The 22,507-nt window shown below is 47.2% G+C and overlaps 1 protein-coding gene across 6 annotated transcripts in view; it reads right to left on the minus strand.

Annotated features, from left to right (window-relative positions):
- The window catches only part of LOC143988987 (cytochrome P450 2C5-like), an 86,230-nt gene extending 68,914 nt beyond the window's left edge, over positions 1-17,316 (minus strand). For 2 of the 6 annotated variants that reach the window (XM_077488964.1, XM_077488962.1), the window contains exons 1-2: positions 17,192-17,316; positions 12,737-12,933 (exon numbers count right to left, since the gene is read on the minus strand). In XM_077488964.1, coding sequence (XP_077345090.1) covers positions 12,737-12,919 — 183 coding nt within the window. In that variant the 5' untranslated portion in view covers positions 12,920-12,933; positions 17,192-17,316. Of the gene's footprint in view, positions 1-12,736; positions 12,934-17,191 lie in introns of those variants that run through there. The other 4 variants (XM_077488968.1, XM_077488965.1, XM_077488967.1 and 1 more) reach the window with 4 other exon arrangements.
- Between the last annotated feature and the right edge of the window lie 5,191 nt (positions 17,317-22,507).

Genomic DNA, 22,507 nt, shown 5'->3' on the forward strand with positions numbered 1-22,507 from the left:
ACCGTGCTTAATCTTCCCTCTAGAGCGTCCATTCTAACAATAGTATTACTTAGTAATTGGCTCATAGCGTGTACTTCGTTTTGGATGCTGCTCAGTTGGCTGTCTAGCCCAGAGATAGAGTTCTTGCAGTCGTTGATTGCCGTAAGTATCTCACGCAGAGTCGGTTCCCCACCCTCCCCAGGTTTTTGGGGCACCCTGCTGTCTTCTTGGAGCAGCTCAACTACCCCCCCTCCTGGCAACGGGGTACCAGGATCTGGTGGGGGGCAACCTGCACTCCTCCTGTCCCCGGCAGACCCCTGCATTTTAGATTGTCCCAGCGGGTGATGTTGGGCTTTCCCACCTGGGGAGGATACACGTGCAAAACGCTCAAGCTTCGAAGCTGCAGAGGCTTGATTCAGCTTTTCTTTAGCAGCCCGTGTTTTTTGATTCCCCTCTCCATGAAGTGCGTCTTCTATCGCACGTTTGCTAAGCATGGTAAAAAGCGCATAGAAGGTTCGCTAAACCGGCAGGGGATAAAGGCTAATACTGTAACATTAGTGTTGCCAAATCACTACTTCCCAGCAAAGGGCTCAAATATTTGAGAGAGAACCTGGGGGGAGATCCGAACAGCTCACCAAGCGCGGGACACACACTGCCAAGTCTCTTATTGATTATATTCTTGCAATAAGCTCGTTTCAACGGACAGTCATCAAGAGCAAGACAGGTAGAAAAAAAAGGCTGACATTCCGAACAAGCAGGGATTGCCTATACAACTCTCCACCTTGAGGTATCAGGTAAGCCGCAGGCTCTGCCCAGGTGCTAACATCCCCTTAGCTTCAATAACGTTTCTCACCGCACTGCCGACAGGTTGTTCCCTCAATAGAGCAGACCGGTATCGCCGAGAGGAATGCTGTCATCCAAGGCCGTCATAGAACTTGCTCGGCGTGTCCTTGGCTTAGCCTCATGTGGGGTTTAGGCTTCCTCCTATCCGTGGATCTCCGAACGACCAGCTTAGTAGCGGAGCTTTCTGAAAGCTCGTCTCGGGAACACTCGGGGATCTCCGTCAATTTCCGCCGATGCGAAGCGGTGGGCGTCGGGAAGCAGTGCGCGCCACGCTACACGCTGCTCACGCTCACGCTACAGAGCTACAGTAGAGGGGGTCTGGTCATCACAGCTATACTCATCAGAGAGCGGTGTTCCACATGACACCGGGCGGAGGCAGGAGCTCAGACACACACGCTCCCACTCACTCGCTCACGCCCAACTCCATCCGGTCACACCCCCCCACAAATGAACCGTGAATATTTCTAATGCCTATAGGATAGGCCCTGGTTGGCAAATTGGTTTCCTGGAAGGTCAGCTCCTCCGTGAACCCAGCCTTAGGGAGACAAACATGACAGCCAAAGGCAGAGGCATGATGGGACTTGTAGTTTAGCAACAGCTGGAGGTCCGCTAATTGCATATCCCTGCTGTAGAGTAAATATGGTACCAATTTATAAAAAAAGATTGAGATGTATGCCAGGAAGCTACTAATCAGCCTCATCGATAGTATGTAAGGTACTTAAGGGAATTGTAAGGGACTCTACACAGAAATGTATCTGTGATATCATAAGTGACAACCAGCATGGATATATGAAAGATTGTTCTTGTCAGAGCAGTCTGTTATCATTCTTTGAGAAAGTAAATGAGAAATTGAATGGTGGAAGTCCAGTGGGTGTAGTTTATCTAGAATTTGGTAAAGCATTTGATACTGTACCATAAACAACAATAAAAAGGGTCTGTTAGTTTTGTTGAAATTGTATGTGCGTGGACAGGAAAGTAATGATAAACGACTTGATATCTAAATGGGTTAAAGTAGTGACTGGTGTGCCCCAGGGTTCTGTCTTAGGCCCCATGGTATTCAATTTTTTTAGTAAAGGCTAAGTTTAGTCCAAAAAAAATAAAAAACAATTCAAGGGATATTACTTAAAATCAATGAGAAGTGTCTTCCATCTTCCATCCTCTTATTGCCCCTACCCTCAAAGCCATAATTCTCCAGTGCCAGATAGGTTAGGAGCTGAGGGACCTGTCAAATGCACTCATCAAGAATGCTGACTATTAGCAGAGGCATTAGAAGTGGCGATAGCTGTGCATTGATAAATTCAAAAAACGTTGGATGTGAGCTTGTTGTTGGAAAATCCGACTGTGTGTATGCTCCATAGAACATTTGTTTTCAGAATTTCCGCCAACAAATGTTTGAGAGCAGGTTCTCAAATTTTCCGACAACAAGGTTTGTTGTCGGAAATTCCAAGCGTTTGTACACAATTCCGACGCACAAAAGTCGACGCATGCTCAGAATCGAGCAGAAGAGCCGCACTGGCTATTTAACTTAATTTTTCTTGGCTCGTCGTACGTGTTGTACGTCACCGCGTTCTTGGCGTTTGGAATTTCCGACAACCTTTGTGTGACTGTGTGTATGCAAGACAAGTTTGAGCCAACATCCTTCAGTTAAAAAAAATCCATAGTTTTGTTGTCAGAAAATCCTATCGTGTGTGCATAGCTTTAAATGTACTCCTCAAGAAGTAGTAAATATACGTCTATAGGAATTGTTGGAGTAAAAAATCATGCACAGTAAAGGCTTAATACAGACAAATGCATCAAATTCGGGAAGTTCCTACTACTACCACTTGGAAAACCTAGCATTAGACAGTGACACATTCTAACTTCTTAGCCCTTGTACACACGGTCAGACATTCCGACGGAAAATGTCCGATCGGACCGTGTTGTCGGATAATCCGACTGTGTGTGGGCTCCATCCGACTGTTTTCGTCGGATATTCCAGATAACAATGTTTTAGAGCTGGGCTATAAAACTTTCCGACAACATGATCCGATCAGACTTTGTCCGATTGTGTGTAGAGAATTCCGATCGGACAAAGTGCCACGCATGCTCAGATCAAATTCCTAGACCAAAGCTATTGGCTACTAGCCTGAACGTAGTCCCGTCGTAACGAAATAACATCATCACATTCTGAACGATTGGATTTTCTGACAACTTTGTCCGGCCGTGTGTATGCAACACAAGTTTCGGACAAAATCCGAGGGATTTTGTTGTCAGAATGTCCGACCGTGTGTACAAGGGCTTAGATTAGGAAACTAGAGGTAGTTAAACCCAGATCTGAGCTGGTGTACAGAACAGAAGTATAAGAGTGTCCTTCCTGTACTTGGAAGTAGAGCTGCACGATTAATCGGTAAAAAATTGCGATTCACCCCCCCTGACGATCTCTCCTGCTGAGAATAGGCAATTCTTTCATATAAACAAGTGGGATGATTATGTGCTCACTCAGCTGTCAAAAGAAAGCATCCGGGGCAGTCTGCCAAGTTTAGAACTTGAAACATTGTGACTAATGCCGCGTACACACGGACGGATTGTATGGCGTACTTAGTCCGTCGAAACACATTTCAGCGGACAATCCGCTCGTGTGTGGGCTTCAGCGGATTTTTTCAGCGTGCAGTCCGGAGTACTAAGTATTTCGGTTTTTTCGAAATTCGGTCCGTCGTACTTTGGTTTCAGCGGACAATACGGTCGTCAGTATGCTAGTTCGACGGACTAAGAATGGCGCATGCCCAGAAAGGATTTACACGGCGGAAGGGTGCTTTGCTGTGTCTTGGACTTCCTATTTCTAGTCCCGTCGTACGTGCTGTACACGTCATCGCGCAAGCTTTCGACGGACTGTTTGTGTATCCGTGTGTGGTCAAGTCCGTTCAGTGGAAAGTACGACGGACTGTTCGTCGGATTGTATGACGGACTAAGTACGCCATACAATCCGCTCGTGTGTACGCGGCATAACACTTCTTAGACCAAAGGGAAAGAACTTCTGTGTAAACAAATAATCTGGACAGTCTGCCAAGCTTTCAATAACGTGTAAATGCAGGAAGTTTAACCACTTAAAGTCTAAATCTTTTTCTGATACTTCTTTCTTAAGTTAAAATCAATATTTTTTGCTAGAAAATTACCTGGAACCCCCAAAAATTTATTTTTATATATATATATATATATATATATAGAAAGGCCAGTATGGTGGCCTGAAATTATGGGAGGAGCCCGGTGGTGTATATAACCTGCCGTCCGCCCATCTTCCTTGTCGGTTCCGGTGCGCGATATCTGACACGTCAGATATCAAGGGCCGACTATCCAGATCAGACGCAGCGAGCCTGTTCGGCGGTTCCCGCGTTTTCGTCTTCAATTCGACAATCCCGTCTCGTCCATCAGCGTCCGTAGGTTCGTCGTCGCTGTACCCATCGAATTTGTCGCTCGGGCCGGCTGTCGCAGGTAGGGCTTCGGCACCCTCTTTTATTACGTTTTCGATGTACCATTATTTTGCTTGTACGCACAAGCCGCTCTGTTCTGTCATATCGAATGTTTCGGTGGCCTCGTACACTTGTCACTGTATGCTACTTTCGACGTAGGCGTTGTCATCATTCGACACGTTCGATTACGCCACGACAGGCGATTCATTCGCAGCTACGGCATTCGAAACCGTTCGACTGCCGTGCATTTCTATTGTAGCGGTCGAATCGTTCGACCCACAGCCGACTGCTTGTTACGACAAGGCAATCAGTCCGCACGTGTCGCTGCTCTGCTCCAGTTCGAATGTGTCTCTTCATTTCTTGCAATTATGTTATGTGTCTCATTTCACCTCGTTCAAACATTTCAGTCCCAGTCATTTCTGCTGCTCCAATATCATTTCTGTCACTAGTCGCGCTCCGTCGCGAATCCTGTCGCACCGCTGGTGCACCGATTCGCTTTGAAGTGCCCCAGGGTTCGGCCTCATTTCTGTACATGCTCCAGAGACGGAATCACTTGCAGGTTCACGCTCGGTCCCTGATTCTTGTCTTTGTCATGGCATATCATTTCTGTCACTTATTACGCTCCAATTCGAATCCTGTCGCATTCCTCTATGCACCGATTCGTCCTGGTGCGCCCAGCTGCTACGCCTCATTTCAGTACATGCTCCAAAGACGGGATTCATTTGTTAGGTGCATGGGCTCGTCTTCTGATTCCAGTCTTTGTCATGGGTTTCATTTCATTTCACCTATCACGTTCCGGTACGAATAGTCATGTTCATGGACCAATTCGTCTCGGCGTGCCCCAGGAATGGCCTCATTTCAGTACATGCGCCAGAGACGGATTCATTATTTGCTACCATCGGTCCACTCGTTGAATCTTGTCTCTGTCATGGGATATCATTTCTGTCACTTATTACACTCCAATTCGAATCCTGTCGCATGTTACTATGCACCGATTCGTTCTGGCGTGCCCAGCTGCTACGCCTCATTTCAGTACATGCGCCAGAGACGGATTCATTATTTGCTACCATCAGTCCAGTCGTTGAATCTTGTCTCTGTCATGGGATATCATTTCTGTCACTTATTACACTCCGATTCGAATCTCGTTGCATTTATTTGATGCACCAATTCGTTCCGGTGTGCCCAGCTGCTACGCCTCATTTCAGTACATGCTCCAAAGACGGGATTCATTTGTTAGGTGCTTGGGCTCGTCGTCTGATTCCAGTCTTTGTCATGGGTTTCATTTCATTTCACCTATCACGTTCCGGTACGAATAGTCATGTTCATGGACCAAATTCGTTCCGGCGTGCCCCAGGAATGGCCTCATTTCAGTACATGCTCCAGGTTCCGCTTCGTGCTCGGTCGCAAGTTTGTGGCATGGCGATTCGGATCTCTGTCATGGCAGATTCACTCATTTCACGGTCACGTGTTACTTCCCGCTTCTAGTCCAGTTGGTTTTTCAACGTTGGATTCTTATCGGGGGGCCTTGCTCATCAGCCTCATTTCACTAAAAAAAAAAAAAAAAAAAAAGGAGGGGAAGGAAAAAAAAAAAAAAAAAAGGGAAAAAAAAAAAAAGGGGGGGGGGGGGGCGATTCAGGGGGGTGGGAAAGAGGAAAATTTATTTCCTTCCTTGGTGTCGTTTATCTCGTGTGTGACGTCTCACTTCCACTGTTAGCTAGCCTTCGTCAGGTGGGAGTCTCAAACAAACTTCACCTTCATCTCCTCAGGTCAGTCGAGTTCAGTAGGTCCAGCCTGCACCTGGTCAGACGGTGCCTTCTTAGGTAAGCATAATCATCTAGCGGGAAATGCCCTTCAGCAAAGCTGCCTTCTTTGAAACAGGTATTTCTTTAGGAGTCTCCAACCAGTTGTAATCCATCTCACCCCTTATAGGTCCGTATTAGGAGAAAGAATCGCATCAGAGGGCTTGTGGCCTCGTCAGACCCAATTTCCGCCACCATGTCCCAGGCCGGCAGCGAGGACCTCACGGCTCCATTGTCTCCATCCGGTTCAGAGAATGGCAGCCAAAGGGCCTTCAGAGCTTGGACCATTCCCAGGCTAACAGCCGAGCTAAGACGCAGGGGTGTCCCCTTCCCAGCAACAGCCAGAAAGGCAGAGCTTTTCCGGCTCCTGTTTCCTCCTCCCGCGGCGGTGGAGGCTTCTACTCAGCAGGCCTCCTTAGGCTCCATCGCCTCTTCTATCTCCCAGCTCCACACCCTGGTGTCATCTATCACGACCTCGATGACAGATCTGCAGGGCCGAGTAGCCCTCCTCGAGACCCAACCCTCTGTCTCTCCGCCTGTACCAGCGTCCCTACCAGTTGTGAGCCCTCCTGCAGGTATCCCCGGAGCTGCACCGATAGTGTTCCCATCGCATATGGTGTCAGCAAACATCAGGAAGGACATTTTAGAGGGAAAGGACGTCAATTTGGCTTCCTTGCTGATCTCAATTCATGAGCTGGCAGAGAATAAAGCCTATACTTGGGGGGACGTATCAGTGGTCCTCAAAGCTAAGGACTCCAGATTAGATAGGAAGCTCTCAGTTACTGAGTTTACCTTAGCTTTTGGCATGATGAGGGACATCATTTGCTCGGCCTCCCCTGGCAGGAGGGAGGAGCTGGATCGGTACCTCCATGTGGTAGTTGACCTGGGCTACAAATACGGCGGATCTTCTTTTTATGACTACCACCGATCCTTCTCCGCTAAAGCAGCCGCCAGGCTTTCCCAGTTCCAGACCCCTACGGATTGGAGCACAATGGACACAGAACTGTTCTGCCGCCACTTCGCGGGGCTTCGGTCCCCTCTGTGTACAATCTGCCAGTCAGCAACACATACTGCGGCCTGGTGCGCTACCTCAGTGGCAGCCCCGCCCTTCGTCGGCCCATCTACCTCGGGGGCCGCTCAGGGCCTGCAAGTGCCAGCTCGCCCGCCACAGACCGATAAGCTAGGGCGCCCAGTTAAAACCATGGGCGGTGCTTCGATCTGCAATAATTATAACAGTGGGTCGTGTAATTTCAGCCAGTGTAGGCTGCTCCATGTGTGCACCCAATGTCATAGAGCTCACCCCCGGCTCATGTGTGAGATCAAGCAGCTCAAAAGGTCCTGACTAAGCCGGCTCAATGTGTCGTGGCTTAGCGTCTACCTATCCAGCCACCCTACCCCCTCACTGTCCACCTTCCTCGTCCAGGGCTTCACGGAAGGCTTTCACACTGGACTCATCTCTCTCCCTCACGTCACACACGAGTGCCAGAACCTCCGCTCAGCAGCCACGGATGAGCTTGCCATCGACCAACTGCTGCAATCTGAACTAGATCAGGACTTTGTCATCGGCCCTTTCATACAGCCCCCATTCGTCACCTGGCGAGTCAGCCCTATTGGGCTTGTCAAGGGCAAGTTCTCTAATAAACTCAGATTGGTTTATGATTTGTCAGCGCCTCATTCCTCTACGGTCCCCAGTCTCAATTCCCTTATTCCCTCTGAGGAGTTCTCCCTTAAATATGCATCAGTAGACATGGCCATCCAGGCCATTCTTAAGACAGGTACAGGTACCTGGCTCTCCAAGGCCGACATCTCAAATGCTTTTAAACTTCTTCCTATCCATCCTTCCCTCTGGTGCTGGCATGGAATCAAGTGGAGGCAGCAGTACTACTTTGCCACTAAGCTCACGTTCGGGTCCAAGAGTAGTCCTTGGCTCTTCGACACCTTCGCACAGGCTCTTGCTTGGATCTTGTTACATGTAGCCCAGTGTCGGGAAGTCATTCATTATCTGGATGACTTCCTGCTGATAGAGCCGCCCGGCTCTCCCCCACAAGATCTGGCTAAGTTGAGGGGAGTCTTCGGTAACCTTAATGTCCCCATTGCGGAGCACAAGGTGGAGGGTCCGTCGCAGGCTATCACCTTTCTCGGGGTCAGCCTAGACACTAACACCATGCAGGCCAGCCTTCCCCCGGATAAACTGACCCGCATCAGGACGGTCCTGAGGGACTTTACTCATGCCAGGACTTGTACCAAGAGACAGCTCCAGTCCCTCCTTGGTATGCTCAATTTTGCTATGCGCATCATCCCCCAGGGGCGCTCGTTCGTGTCACGCCTGCTGGCCTTATTATCCCACTCTCAGGACCCGGAGCAAGTACTCAACCTGGATTCCGCGGCTATTGCAGACCTAGCCATGTGGGAGGAATTCCTGTCCTCCTGGAACGGAGTGTCCCTGTTCGTCCCCTCCGTGTCCGCCCTGTCACCTCGGGTGGTGACCGACGCAGCGGCCTCCACGGGCTTTGCGGCTATTTTTGGCAACCTCTGGCTCGCAGCCCCCTGGCCTCCACAGATACTGGCTATTCCTGGCTTCACTGAGACGTCCTCCCTGTTTGAGCTATATCCCATTGTAGCCGCTGCACACACCTGGGGCCGCAGCTGGTCAGGCCAGACGGTGGTCTTTTCTACAGATAACCTGGCCACTGCGGAGATTGTCAATAAAGGCAGGTCCAGATCTCTACAGATTATGTCCTTCCTGCGGCGACTGACCCAGCTCTCATTATTGTTTCAGTTCAACCTTCATTGTTCTTTTGTCCCCGGCAAATTTAATCAGGCGGCGGATGCCCTCTCCCGCTTTAACTTTGTTTCGTTTTTTGATCAGGTACCCGGAGCCGGACCAACTTCTGCAGCTATCCCGGACTGGTCTCAACTGACATTGGATTAGCCCCGCACTTGTCAGCAGCGACTCAACTTATTGATCACTCCCTCTCAGACAATACCCGCAAGGCCTATCAGTCGGCCTGGAGGGCCTTTACTCGCTTCATATCGTCCCACAATACAGAGACCTCCCGGGTCAAGCAAGTCCTTGCCTTCCTTTCCTACTGCCATTCGGACTTGGCATTATCGTTCAACACAATCCGATTGTACTTGGCCGGGGTACAACACTTCACGTCCCTCCAGGACCCTACTAAGCCCTCCTTATTCACCTGTCACGCCGTCCGGGCACTCATGCGCGGCATTCAGAAACGTCGGCCGGTTTCCAGCATCAAACGGCTGCCTATCACGGGCGAAGTATTCAGGGACATGTCAGACATTCTGGCCTCCTCACCTTTCGGTCTCCATGTCAGTGTCGTCCTGCAAGCAGCCATACACCTGGCCTTCTACGGCTTCTTGCGGCCAGGCGAATTTACCTGCAGTAGCCCCTCGGCACGTATGCTGTGCAAACACCATCTAGTAAGGTTTGAGGACCATTTCATCCTACATTTAGCGGTCTCAAAGACACAGCAGCTTGGCCCAGGTACGGACATACATCTCTATAAGACCCACAACCGCTGGTGTCCGGTCGCTGTCCTCACCCGCTTGCTGACCCTTTTGGCCGATCAACCAGGGACTGGCCCACTTCTCCCCTTTCACTCCAAACCTCTCAACGCAGCCCAGTTCATGGAGCATGTCAGGATACTCCTGAGCATCCTTCACCTCAATCCTGCGCACTACTCGGGACATTCGTTTCGCATCGGGGCAGCTTCAACAGCCTCCCGCCAAGGGGTCCCGGTCCACGTCATCAAAAAGTTGGGTAGATGGAAGTCCTCCTGTTTTGCCCGTTATGTACCCAATCCGCAAGTTGAGATGGCTCAGGCCTTTGTCAAACTTACCCAGTAACAATCTTGGTTCAATAAAATGCATCCCCTACCTGAGTGTTTTGCCCCCTTATTTTGGTATACCGTACGTTAGACCAGGGCACACTTTCAGGTCCATTTCAGGTAGCGAGTTTATGTTGTCCTTGTCTATCATCCTTGTCCGTATCGGTCAGAGGGCTCTTCACCATAAATAGAAAGGCCAGTATGGTGGCCTGAAATTATGGGAGGAGCCCGGTGGTGTATATAACCTGCCGTCCGCCCATCTTCCTTGTCGGTTCCGGTGCGCGATACCCGCCCACCCGTCCCCTTTTATCAGGCCTTCACTCTAGCATACTCCTCATATGAGTACTCATTTCACCCATTTCATATTCATTTCATTTTAGGGTATGCCCCCTTATTTTGGTATACCGTACGTTAGACCAGGGCACACTTTCAGGTCCATTTCAGGTAGCGAGTTTATGTTGTCCTTGTCTATCATCCTTGTCCGTATCGGTCAGAGGGCTCTTCACCATAAATATATATATATAATATATATATAATATGATATAGTTTTAGCAGAGACCCTAGGGAATAAAATGACAATTGTTGCAATATTTTATGTCACACTGTATTTGCACAGCGGTCTTTCAAATGCAATTTTTTTTTGGTAAAAAATACACTTCAATAAATAATAATAATAAAAAAAAAAACAGTAAAGTTGGCACAATTTTTTTGTGAGAGAATCGTGATCTATCTTCTAAGCAAAAAAACGTGATTCTCATTTTAGCCAGAATCGTGCATCTCTACTTGGAAGTTGTCAGGAATGTGATGAAACTGTATTACTGGCTTTATTCGGCTATCGGGCAGGAGATTCCCTCTGTGAAAGCTTAATGTAAACAAAGGGGTCAGGGATAGTGGTCATGTCATTATGTAAACATAAAAATGGCCATATTTGGGAAATAGATTGTCGCTGGGCGGGTGGAGTCTGATGTGTAACTGAGAGACCACTCTTTCGCTCGGAGCGGTTCCGGTTTCAGCAAATTACACACTTCCTTAAATCTCTTTGGAGGGATACAACCCTCCCCCCGAAATTCACGGAATATGAGTTGTGGTGTGGACAAGCCGGGGTCCAGCGGGGGGGCATTTCTGTGATCTACTCGTCCCTTGCCTCCACGACATCCAAAGAGGCATATATGTGTGCCTGGGAATCTGACCTCCAATTCCAGTGGGACCTTGATAAATGGCAGTCAGCCTTCTTTAAATCTTTCAGAGGCATTCTGAATACTACCTTAACTGAAGCCAGCCTGAAGGTAATCTCAAGGTGGTACTACACCCTCTCTAGACTAGCCGTAATCTACCCACAGGCTGACCCCCTCTGTTTTAGGGGCTGTAAACACGTAGGAACAATGGTTCACATATGGTGGGAATGCCCGAGAATCCGTTCCTTCTGGAAACATATTTTCAATTTAATAGACAAGCTGGTTGAAGGTCAGATTCCCAGAACTCCAATGGTGGCCCTTTTGAACGATCAAATCCCATTAGTAACCAAACCCCTCAGGAGATTGATTCACTTCATTCTTCTAGGAGCCAAGCTCACTATAGCCAGAGCTTGGAAACAACAGACAGTGTCTTTCTCTGCAGCCAAAAGGAAAATATCATGGATAATGGCTCAGGAAAAACTTTCGAGCATACTTCTAAACACAACTGATAAGTTTGACAAGACCTGGGAACCATGGGCCCAACTGATGGGGCTCTCCTCAGGGTCTCTCTCACGGCCAGGTTAATGTATTCCTGGAGTATTGGGCGTTGCTCTTCTCACCCTTCTTTTTCTGCTCACTCTGAGCCTTCCTTTCTTTTCTTTCCCTCTCTCTCTTCCCTTATGCCATCCAAGCTACTTTAGCCTAGAGGTTTATGGCTATACGTTTAAGTTACGCCGTTTTGGTTTGTTTTATGTTTAGTATTGTGCCACGCAAGTGGCTTCTGATTTATTGCACTAGTATGATTTTCCCTGAGGGCAGATGGAGTTTTTGGTATAGGGTGTGGTATGTCGGCCCGGCACAGCGTGCTCCCATTTGGGGTGTCGGGATGGGCACATCTCATTCTACCCCTGTCCCAGCCCTCAGGAGACTTGCCGAATGTCACATCCTCGCCAACTTGCGGCGGTTCTGGCCAATGAGGCCCTACCTATGTATTCTTCTAAGATTTTGAAAACCTCTCGGTACTTGCTATGCCATGTATATGTACTGTATGTGTAATAGCCTTTCTTTTTTCTTGTGATAATAAAATTCTTTGACATAAATTGACAGCCCATGCAGTGGGTGGATACAAAAGCCTTGCTCTGTCAACTAACATCCAGGAGGACCTGACAGGGAACTGGTCTCTCAGTTCCCCATCAGGATCTGCTCACCTCTACTATACAATTCCTTGGCCATACACCTGTCAGCTTTACGGGTGCAGTGGCTGGGGAGGGAGATAATGCACTGAGGAATGAGTGACCAGTATGTACACTTCAACTTTAGTGAAGGCCCAACATATTCATCAGATGAATCATGTACAGCAGGCATATGCAATTAGCGGACCTCCAGCTGCTGCAGAACTACAAGTCCCATGAGGCATAGCAAGACTCTGACAGCCACAAGCATGACACCCAGAGGCAGAGGCATGATGGGACTTGTAGTTTTGCAACAGCTGGAGGTCAGCTAATTGCATATCCCTGATGTACAGTTACCAACACTTTTGTTGCTGTGCCCTGGTGGCATCGTATTCCTCATTATAAAACATTATTAATTAGCTGGACTCCATTTACATATACTTTAACCACTCACTTAAAAGTTGTAAATCTTACCTCATGAAAAGTTATATAAGGTTTATTCTTATTTATAATGTGCAAATTACCAATAATAGGCAAACGTGGTGGTCCAGGAGGATAATTTGGATGAACTTTTTTCTTCTGACTGGATGAAAAAAATGCCAGAAAAACACAGGTGAGAATGGAGAGGATAATTGTAACTGGATCGATTAGATACATGTCTGCGGCAAAACCTGGAGACAAAAATAGTAATGAAAATCATAAAGGCTGGGAAGATTTGCTTTGTATCAGTGGTGGTCGTGTTCTTTGGCACACCTGCTATACAAATCACAAGTGATAAGATGGGAGAAAAAGAGGACACAGGCATTAAACTTCCTCTACACCTCTCTCTGTCATCACTGACATGCTTTGGGGCAATGTCTACTTATGTAACTTCCTGGGTGTTGCAGGAAACAGTTTTCTGTGGCTTCTCTACTCATTGAGTTGTTGGTCTCATTAGTGTGTGATGGCTGTAGCACTGGGTAAGGAATGCTGTAAAGAAAGATGTCAACGTGCAAAGAAAGATGTGACATAGCCAACACGTTTCAGGGGTTTGAGCACTTCTTCAGGGCTTAAAGTGGAGCTCCACCCAAAAGGGGAAGCTCCGCTTCTCTGCCTCCCCCCCCCCCTCCGGAGCCACATTTGGCCCCTTTTGGGTGGAAGGGTGGGTACCTGGTTTTGACAGGTACCCGCTCCCACTTCCAGGTGAACTTGCCGCTGCTCCCCACCGCTGGGCCATTTAGAAAGCACAGAGCGCTTTGCGCATGCACAGTAGGGACCCGGCTGTGAAGCCGCAAGACTTCAATGCCATTACTCTTACAAACAATGCCAGTGGTAGCACCCAAGAGCTGATGGAAAAATCGGCTGGGGTGCCAACATCGCTGGACAGGTAAGTGTCCTAATATTAAAAGTCAAGAAGGGAGAGAAAAGGAAGTGCCACCTAAGTTTACAGGTTAAAAATCATTTCACAAGGATATAAAAACACTTACAGGATGTAAGCTGATATGAAGCTCAACAAAGCAGGGGGGAGAAGAAAGGCTGCTCTGGTCCATCCTTTGGATATCGTGCCATCCAGGGGGTTGTAGAGATCAGGTGTAGGTCCTCTTAGCATCCTGTGGCCACCAGGAAGCAAACCAGTGTGGAAATTACACCATCATTTGGACCTGTCTCTTTGGCTGTTCTCGTCCATCCGGTGACATAATTTTCGCCTGCGTTCCACACTGGTTTGCTTCCTGGTGGCCACAGGATGCTAAGAGGACCTACACCTGATCTCTACAACCCCGTAGACTGAGCAATACCCAAAGGACCGACCAGGGCAGCCTTCCCTTCTTCTTTATCCCCCCAACTCTGCTCAACCCCCTCTTCTCCACCCCACCAACTCTGCTCACCCCCCCCCTCTATTCCATCCCACCAATTCTGCTCACCTGCCCAACCCCCAATGCTGCTCAACCCCCCCCCCTCTTCTCCATCCCCACCCCAAATCTGCCCCCCCAACCCCATGCCCTACATACTACTGACCTCTGGACTCTGCCCTACTTACATTCCCTATATATTACCACATTTTCCACTAGGTAAGTCATCTCAGACTCTACTTAACCACACCCCCTTTAAGCCATGCCCAATATATAGCATCATTTAAATTATGCTCATGTTTCATGCACCACATTTTTTGCTCCTCCTAGACCACGCTTACAAGTAAATGCCCTGCTGCTAATTAAAAAGAAAAATCTTGCCTACAGAAAAAAGTGTCCCTAAATTTTTTTTTTGAGAATGTTGGCAGCTATGTGATATGTACTGTATTAAAACAAAAATCATTATAGCAGAAGTGATGTATACAGTATAACCATGCTAAAATCTTGTTTAACCAGTTGTACTGTGGCAGAATGGCATGGCCAGGCGAATCGCCGTCATGTCTCCTTAAGGCAGTCACCAGGGGCATGCACGCACTCACGCAGCTCGCCCCCAGAGCCAATGTGAATGCCCGACGGTCTCAATGACCGCCGGGCTCCCACGATAAATTGTGATGCAGCGAGAACCAGGAGCTCTGTGTGTAAACACAGAGATTACCGTTCTCTGAGGGGAGAAGTGACAAAGTATGAACAGCAATCTGTCATCTCCCCTAGTCAGTTCCATTCCCCCTAAAGTCAGAACACACAGTAGGGAACACAATTAACCCCTTGATCGCTAGTGTTAACCTCTTCACTGCCAGTGACATTTTTTACAGTAATCAATGCATTTTTATAGCACTGCATTTTTATAGCACTGATCGCTGTATTAATGACAATGCCCCCCCCCCCCCAAAAAAATGGGGATATTTATTATAGTAAAAAGTACAAAATATTGTGTTTTTTTTTTCAAAATTGTGGATCTTTTTTTGTTTATAGCGCAAAAAATAAAAACTACAGAGATGATCAAATACCACCAAAAGAAAGCTCTATTTGTGGGAAAAAAAGGATGTAAATTTTGTTGGGGTACAGCACTGCACGACTGCGCAATTGTCAGTAATGCAGTCCCGAATCGCAAAAAGTGTGCTGGTCATGCAGGGGGTAAAATCTTCCAGGGCTGAAGTGGTTAAAGCTACACCCAACATTCTCATTGAGCTCTCTTTTCAGCACTCCTAGACTCAGGATGAAGGGTTTGTTAGAAAGAAGCTGGTAAAATCTTGTTAAGGAAGAACCATAGTGAAAAATTTTAGAGCTTGCAGTTGCTGACCTTGCCTAGTCAAAATGCTGGTTGCCTGGCTGTCATATATAGCTTCAATACTTTCAGGAGTTCTCACTTTTCTTTGGCATTATCATACCACCCAGATTTTTGAGATACAAACGAGAGACACCTATTAACAAAAGTATGTAGGCATAGGACACACCCCCCTACCACGCCCCCTTAAAGAGGAAGTAAACCCTCTCTTATAAAAAAAAAAACCTGCAGGACAAAGGCACAATGAGCTAGTATGCATAGCATACTAGCTCATTATGAATTACCTGAGATCGAAGCCCCCCAAAGCGACCCTCGCTCACCTCCTCCGTTGCCGCCATGATCCCCAGAGTGACTTCCGGGTATCGCTGCTCCGGCGCTGTGACTGACCTGAGCAGCGATGACGTCACTCCGGTGCATGCGTGTGGGAGCCATCAGTGACGGCATGATCACCTTCACTAACGGCACGCTCAGTGCGCCGTAGACATCGGTGCCCGTTTTTAGGAAAATATCTCCTTAACCGTGTAGAACGGTTAAGGAGATATTTCTTGAACCGACAGGTAAGCCTTAATCTAGGCTTACCTGTAGGTTAAAGTGGTCTGTAAGAGTTTACAACCACTTTAATGGAGAATTATAAAAAATATATATTAGTTAAAGTGGTTGTAAACCCTCCTAAACATGTTTTGCTAGGTAGATAATACTTTTCTCAGGCAGCTGATCACTGTTTTGATGTCCATGACGTCGGCCGTGCTTGCGCAGTATTGACTTGCGAGCGCGGCATATATTGTATTGCCGCCTGTGTCCTTCCTGCTTCTCTGCCTTACGTGACATTCTCCTCAGAGCGGCAGAGGAGAAGTCTCGCGATGTACAGATATCCCTGCTCTTCCTGACACTCCCCCTTGTGACTGAACAAGACGTCACGCAGGGGAATAAATCGAAATGCTTTGTTGCCTTAGTAACGGCAACCGAGATCGAGGCTTGGTTAGGATTGTTATGATGCTACGGCGCATGCGCGAGATTTCTTGAGGGAAATCAAACTAAGGGCAATGACGCAGGCGATACCCGGAAGGCACAGATTTTTTAAAATGAGAAAAAAGGTATTTATAACGCTCGTTTTGCGGAAATATATAGATCGTATGAATGCTGATGTTTAGTAGAATAGAAACAACTGAAAATTACGATTTTTTTGGTGGGGTTTACTTCCTTTTTAAACCCTTAAGTGCTTATTTTTACCACTACTATTCCTTTATACTGGCTTTTGAAATATACAAATACAGCAACTTAGAAATTGGATGAAAGGTTTAGCACTGGGGAACGCGTTTTGAGATATAAATAGTGCGTTTTATATACAACTATATGGATCAGACCAAAACGGGGGACAAATGAGGAGGAAAGAGGGACAGAGGAGCATTGCTCCAAATCAGGGACAGTTGGGAGTGATGCATTATATTCTGCATTATCAAAATCACAAAGTATTGAAGCTAGGAAGGTAGGCAGGCGAGTGGTTAGCAGTTGTAGCATCCTTGTAATTAATAACCCAGTTTTCAGCAGCTGCAGTTTTCTGTTTACTTGTTTTCAGCAATTTCAGCCCCTTTATACTGAATTCCCATTGTCATGTAAAATTTCTGAAACATTAGACAAGTGTTAGCTGCATTCATCCAACAGCTCTGTAACTTACAAAGGTTTTGCAAAATAATTGTGCACCAGACAACCCCCTCCCACAATGAATGTAATTCCATAAAGACATGTACTTCTTACCTTAGGATTGGATTGCAGTTCTTGTTCTCAGTCAGTCTATAGCTGAAGTTATGGTCAGTACCCTTTGGGATGCATTTCTATAGCTTACAATGCAAACAAAGCCCTCGATTCTAGGAAGCCCTGCCTACTTGCACTGGAAAAAGTCGAAAACATTATGTAATGTTTCATGCGAGATCTGCATAAACATTCCTAAATCGGTACATAGTTATATAGTTACATAGTAACTATATAAATCACAAATGAACAACAATGATATCTATACAGATGATAATATAATTGAATTTAAGATCTTGTTAAAGCCCATCACGTCATGTGAAGATCCAGCTCCACTCAATAGTAAATGGAACAGCTGAAACTATGGTCCTCACATGCACAATAGTAACACTTTGTTGGTGATAAAATTAAAAGAAACCAAGCCTTCAAAATGAGTTTTAACATTTCGTGATTGAATATTCACCGTTGAAGAAGATATCGCACATATAACGTTCCTTAAAACAAAATGAAAAGTAAAAACCTATAATAAACAAAATGTGTTCGTTCACAATCAAAAATGTTGGCAATTTGAATAACATTGTATTATTTTATGTCAAGATCTTATTTTAAACATAGATGCATACATAATAAAAATATATACCTTATCTTGCAAAAGTGAGTACACCCCTCACGTTTGTAAATATTTTATTATACCTTTTCATGTGACAGCTCTGAAGAAATGACACTTTGCTACACTGTAAAGTAGTGAATGTACAGCTTGTCCCCTCAAAATAACTCAACACAGCCATTAATGTCTAAACCGCTGGCAACAAGTGAGTACAGCCCTAAGTGAAAATGTCCAAATTTTGTTCAGTTAGCCATTTTCCGCAGACCAGGACTGATGGAATCAGTCCATCGGACAATCCGATCGTGTGTGGGATAATCTGATCGTTTTTCATAAAAAAAAAAAAATCTGATGGACCTAGAAATAGAACATGTTTCAAATCTGTCCGACGGACTCAATTCCTATCAGGAAAACTGTTAGTCTGTATGCTGGTCCGACCAACCAAATACAACGCAAAGGGAAGCTATTGACTATTGGCTATTGAACTTCCTTTTTTAGTCCCGTCTTACGTCCTCACGCTCAAAACAAAAGGGACTTTTCGAACGGACTTAGGCCTGATTCACACCCATGCATTTTTAGTGCTTTTTGCATATTTGCACTACAGAACGTGTTCCATAGGAAACCATGGTAAATGGACTGTAGTGCTAATCTGCAAAATGCAATGTGAATCCAGCCTTAGTCTGTTCATGTGTGGCCAAGTCCGATCGTTCGCAAAGTCCGCCGGAACTCCGCCGAAAGTCCGTCAGGAAGACCATCGGACCTAGTCTGACGGAAAGTCCGGTCGTGTGCACGTGCATTACTCTCTCATACTGGTCACTGGAAGCAAAGAACTCTCTGAGGATCTGAAAAAAAGAATATTTGCTCTACATAAAGATGGCCTAGGTTATAAGAAGATTGCAAAGACCCTGAAACTGGGCTGCAGCACAGTGGCCAAGACCATACAGTGGTTTAACAGGACAGGTTCCACTCAGAACAGGCCTTGCCATGGTTGACCAGAGAAGTTGAGTGCACATGCTCAGTGTCATAGACATATGAGCGCTGTCAGCATCGCTGCAGAGGTTGATGGGGTGGGGGTCAGCCCTCAGACCATACGCCCCACACTGCATCAAATTGGTCAGCATTGCTGTCATCCCAGAAGAAAGCCTCTTCTAAAGATGATGCACAAGAAAGCCTGCAAACAGTTTGCTGAAGACAAGCAGACTAAGGACATGGATTACTGGAACCATGTCCTATGGTCTAATGAGACCAAGATAAACTTATTTGGTTATGATGGTGTCAAACGCGTGTCGCGGCAACCAGGTGAGGAGTACAAAGACAAGTGTGTCTTGCCTACAGTCAAGCATGGTGGTGGGAGTGTCCTAGTCTGGGACTGCATTAGTGCTGCAGGCACTGGGGGGCTACAGTTCATTGAGAGAATCATGAATGCCAACATGTACTGTGACATACTGAAGCAGTGCATGATCCCCTCCCTTTGGAGACTGGGCCACAGGGCAGTATTTCAACATGATAACGACCCCAAACATACCTCCAAGATGACTACTGCCTTGCTAAAGAAAGTAAGGGTAAAGTTGATGGACTGGCCAAGCATGTATCCTGTCCTAAACCCTATTGAGCATCTGTGGGGCATCCTCAAATGGAAGGTGGAGGAGCGCAAGGTCTCTAACATCCACCAGCTCTGTGATGTCGTTGTGGAAGAGGACTCCAGTGGCAACTCCAGTGGCAAGCTCTGGTGAACTCCATGCCCAAGAGGGTTAAGGCAGTGCTGGAAAATAAATGTGGCCACACAAAATATTGACACTTATATTTGACCAAATTTGGACATTTTCACTAAGGGGTGTACTCACTTTTGTTGCCAGCAGTTTAGACAAATTAATGGCTGTGTGTTGAGTTATTTTGAGGGGACAGCAAATTTACACTCTTATACAAGTTGTACACTCACTATTTTACATTGTAGCAAAGTGTAATTTCTTCAGTGTTGTCACATGAAAAGATATAATAAAATATTTACAAAAATGTGAGGGGTGTACTCACTTTTGAGAGATACCGTATATATAGTATATATATATATATATATATATATATATATATATATATATATATATAGTGTGAGATGGGGAAAGCCCCTGTCTCTGTGAAAAAGAGTGTAAAATGGATACATGACTATCAAAGAGGCAGTTTGAGAAGTTCCAGCAGAAGATTGGCGAGCAGAGAAAACTATGCTTTAAGTTTTCTCTGGATTTTGTAAGTCTGGATTGGGGCTGGAAACTAGGGTTGCCACCTGTCCAGGATTCACCCGGACAGTTCGGGTTTGGAATCATGTGTCTGAGTTTCAGTCCACTTGAAACCCGGACACATTATTCAGACCAGGCTGTGGCTCTCCATGTAACCAAGATAGTCATACACAAATCTGTTGCCGCTTTTTGGGGGCAGGTTTGACATCACTGAAGGGTGGGGTGATGATGTCAGCAAGAGCAAGAGCGCTTTGTGCACTACATTACTACTCTCTTTGGGGCACCCAAATGTTTCCCAGGTCTTTTATAATCCTATAGTGTTTATTGCAAAAAAAGAAAATAATAATAATTGCTTGTGCAAAGAAAATAATAATAATTGCTTTTGCTTGTGCAAAAGTGTTCGGGTTTGGCTTGAAGAAGAGGTGGCAACCCTACTGGAAACTTGAAGACTTCAAAGAGCATTGGGAGGGATGGAGTCTTCAGTCTTGTGTCAGGGCTTTCCAGAAGTTCTGCAGGTTGTGTGTGTGTCCAGGTGCACACACTCACTGTAAGGCAGAGCTCAGGGGAGTTGGTGTTGAAGCAGTTGCTGCACCCAGGAGGGAGGTTCTGCTACTGTTTAAAAACCCAAGCAATATCCTTGAGGTGGCAATCCATGTGGGAGAGGTTCCAGGTCAGTGGACTGAGAAAGTTGGGCAAGCTGAGAGAGTTGGGGAGACCATAGCTTAGACATCTGGAAGAGAGTCCTGGGGACTAGAAGGGACCGTGAGTCTTGGAGGAGTATGAAAGCCTGGAGTGTCAGGAGAGCCAGTCCACCTGGCTATTAAGGCTCACTATGCCTTGGGCGCAGTACCTTGCTGCTCAGGCCTTCCACTTAAGGCTTTTATCTGTCCCCTTGAATACACACGTCATCTATATAGAAAGCTGCCCCTCACTGCTCAGATCCTCAGACTTGGGTCTCTGGCTTCCACTAGTGCACACCTGCACTCTCTGAACCCCTCGGGAGGGTGGAGCCCAGAACCCTAAGAGCCGGTTCACACAGGGGTGACTCAGATCCGACTTCAGGTCGCCTCGAATCGCCTCAGGTCGGACATGTAAAAATCAATGTAAGTGAATGAGAGCCGTCTTAATGCACGCTACTGAAGTCGCTCCGACTTCAGAAAAGGTTCCTGTACTACTTCAATCCGACTTGTAGGCGACTGGTACCCATTGATTTCAATGGAGGTCGCCTACAAGTCGGATCTCCGTCTATACGGAGGCGACTCTGACAGAATTATCAGCTCTCAAAAGGGAACTCCACGCCAAATTTATGAAAAAAATTTGGCGTGGGTTTCCCCCTCCGAGAGCATACCAGGCATTTAGGTCTGGTTAAGGATTCTAAGGGGACCCCCCTACGCCGAAAAAACGACGTGGGGGTCCCCCCCAGATCCATACCAGACCCTTATCTGAGCATGCTACCCAGCCGGCCAGGAAAGGGGGTGGGGACGAGCAAGCGCCCCCCCCTCCTGAGCCGTACCAGGCCACGCGCCCTCAACATGGGGGGGGTGCCTTGGGGAAGGGGGGCCGCACGGCCCCCCACCCCAAAGCACCTTGTCCCCATGTTGATGAGGACAAGGGCCTCTTCCCGACAACCCTGGCCGTTGGTTGTCGGGGTCTGCGGGCGGGGGGCTTATCAGAATCCGGGAGCTCCCTTTAATAAGGGGTCCCCTGGATCCTGGCCCCCTACCCTATGTGAATGAGTATGGGGTACAATGTACCCCTACCCATTCACCTGTGAAAAAAAATGTAAAAAAATAAATAAAAACACAACACAAGGTTAAAATAGTTTATTGCACAGCTCCGGGGGTCTTCCGTCTTCGGGGGTCTTCTCGCTGGACTCCTCCTCTATCTTCTGCTAGCTCTTTTACTAGCGGATGAGCCCGGCTTTCTTCTTCGCCGCCGCCCTCTTCTTCCGACTTCGGGGGTCTTGTCCCCCTCTTCGGTTCTTCTTGCTGGGCCACCGCGCCTTCTTCTAGCTCTTTTACAAGCGGTGGCCTGGTCTTCTGTCGCCGTCTTCTGTTCTTCTCTTCAGGAGATGTTGCCTCGTCGCTGTCTCTGCTCACAATGACAGGGACGCAGCGTGCGGCGACTTATATAGGGACATCTCCAGATGATGTCCCCGCCCATTATGATGCCACAGTCCCAGCATCCTCTGGGACTGTGACATCATAATGGGCGGAGACATCATCCGGTGATGTCCCTATATAAGTCGCCGCGCCGCATCCCTGCCATTGTGAGCGGAGGCAGCGACGAGGCAACATCTGAAGAGAAGAAGAGAAGAGAAGAACAGAAGACGGCGACAGCGGCGACAGAAGACCGGGCCACCGCTTGTAAAAGAGCTAGAAGAAGGCGCGGTGGCCCGGCAAGAAGAACCAAAGAGGGGGTCAAGACCCCCGAAGTCGGAAGAAGAGGGCGGCGGTGAAGAAGAAAGCCGGTCTCCTCCGCTAGCAA

The sequence above is a fragment of the Lithobates pipiens genome, unplaced genomic scaffold (genome assembly GCF_037356315.1).
Source record: "Lithobates pipiens isolate NorthernLeopardFrog02 unplaced genomic scaffold, aLitPip1_a1.2 Scaffold_18, whole genome shotgun sequence".
Lineage (NCBI taxonomy): Eukaryota > Metazoa > Chordata > Amphibia > Anura > Ranidae > Lithobates > Lithobates pipiens.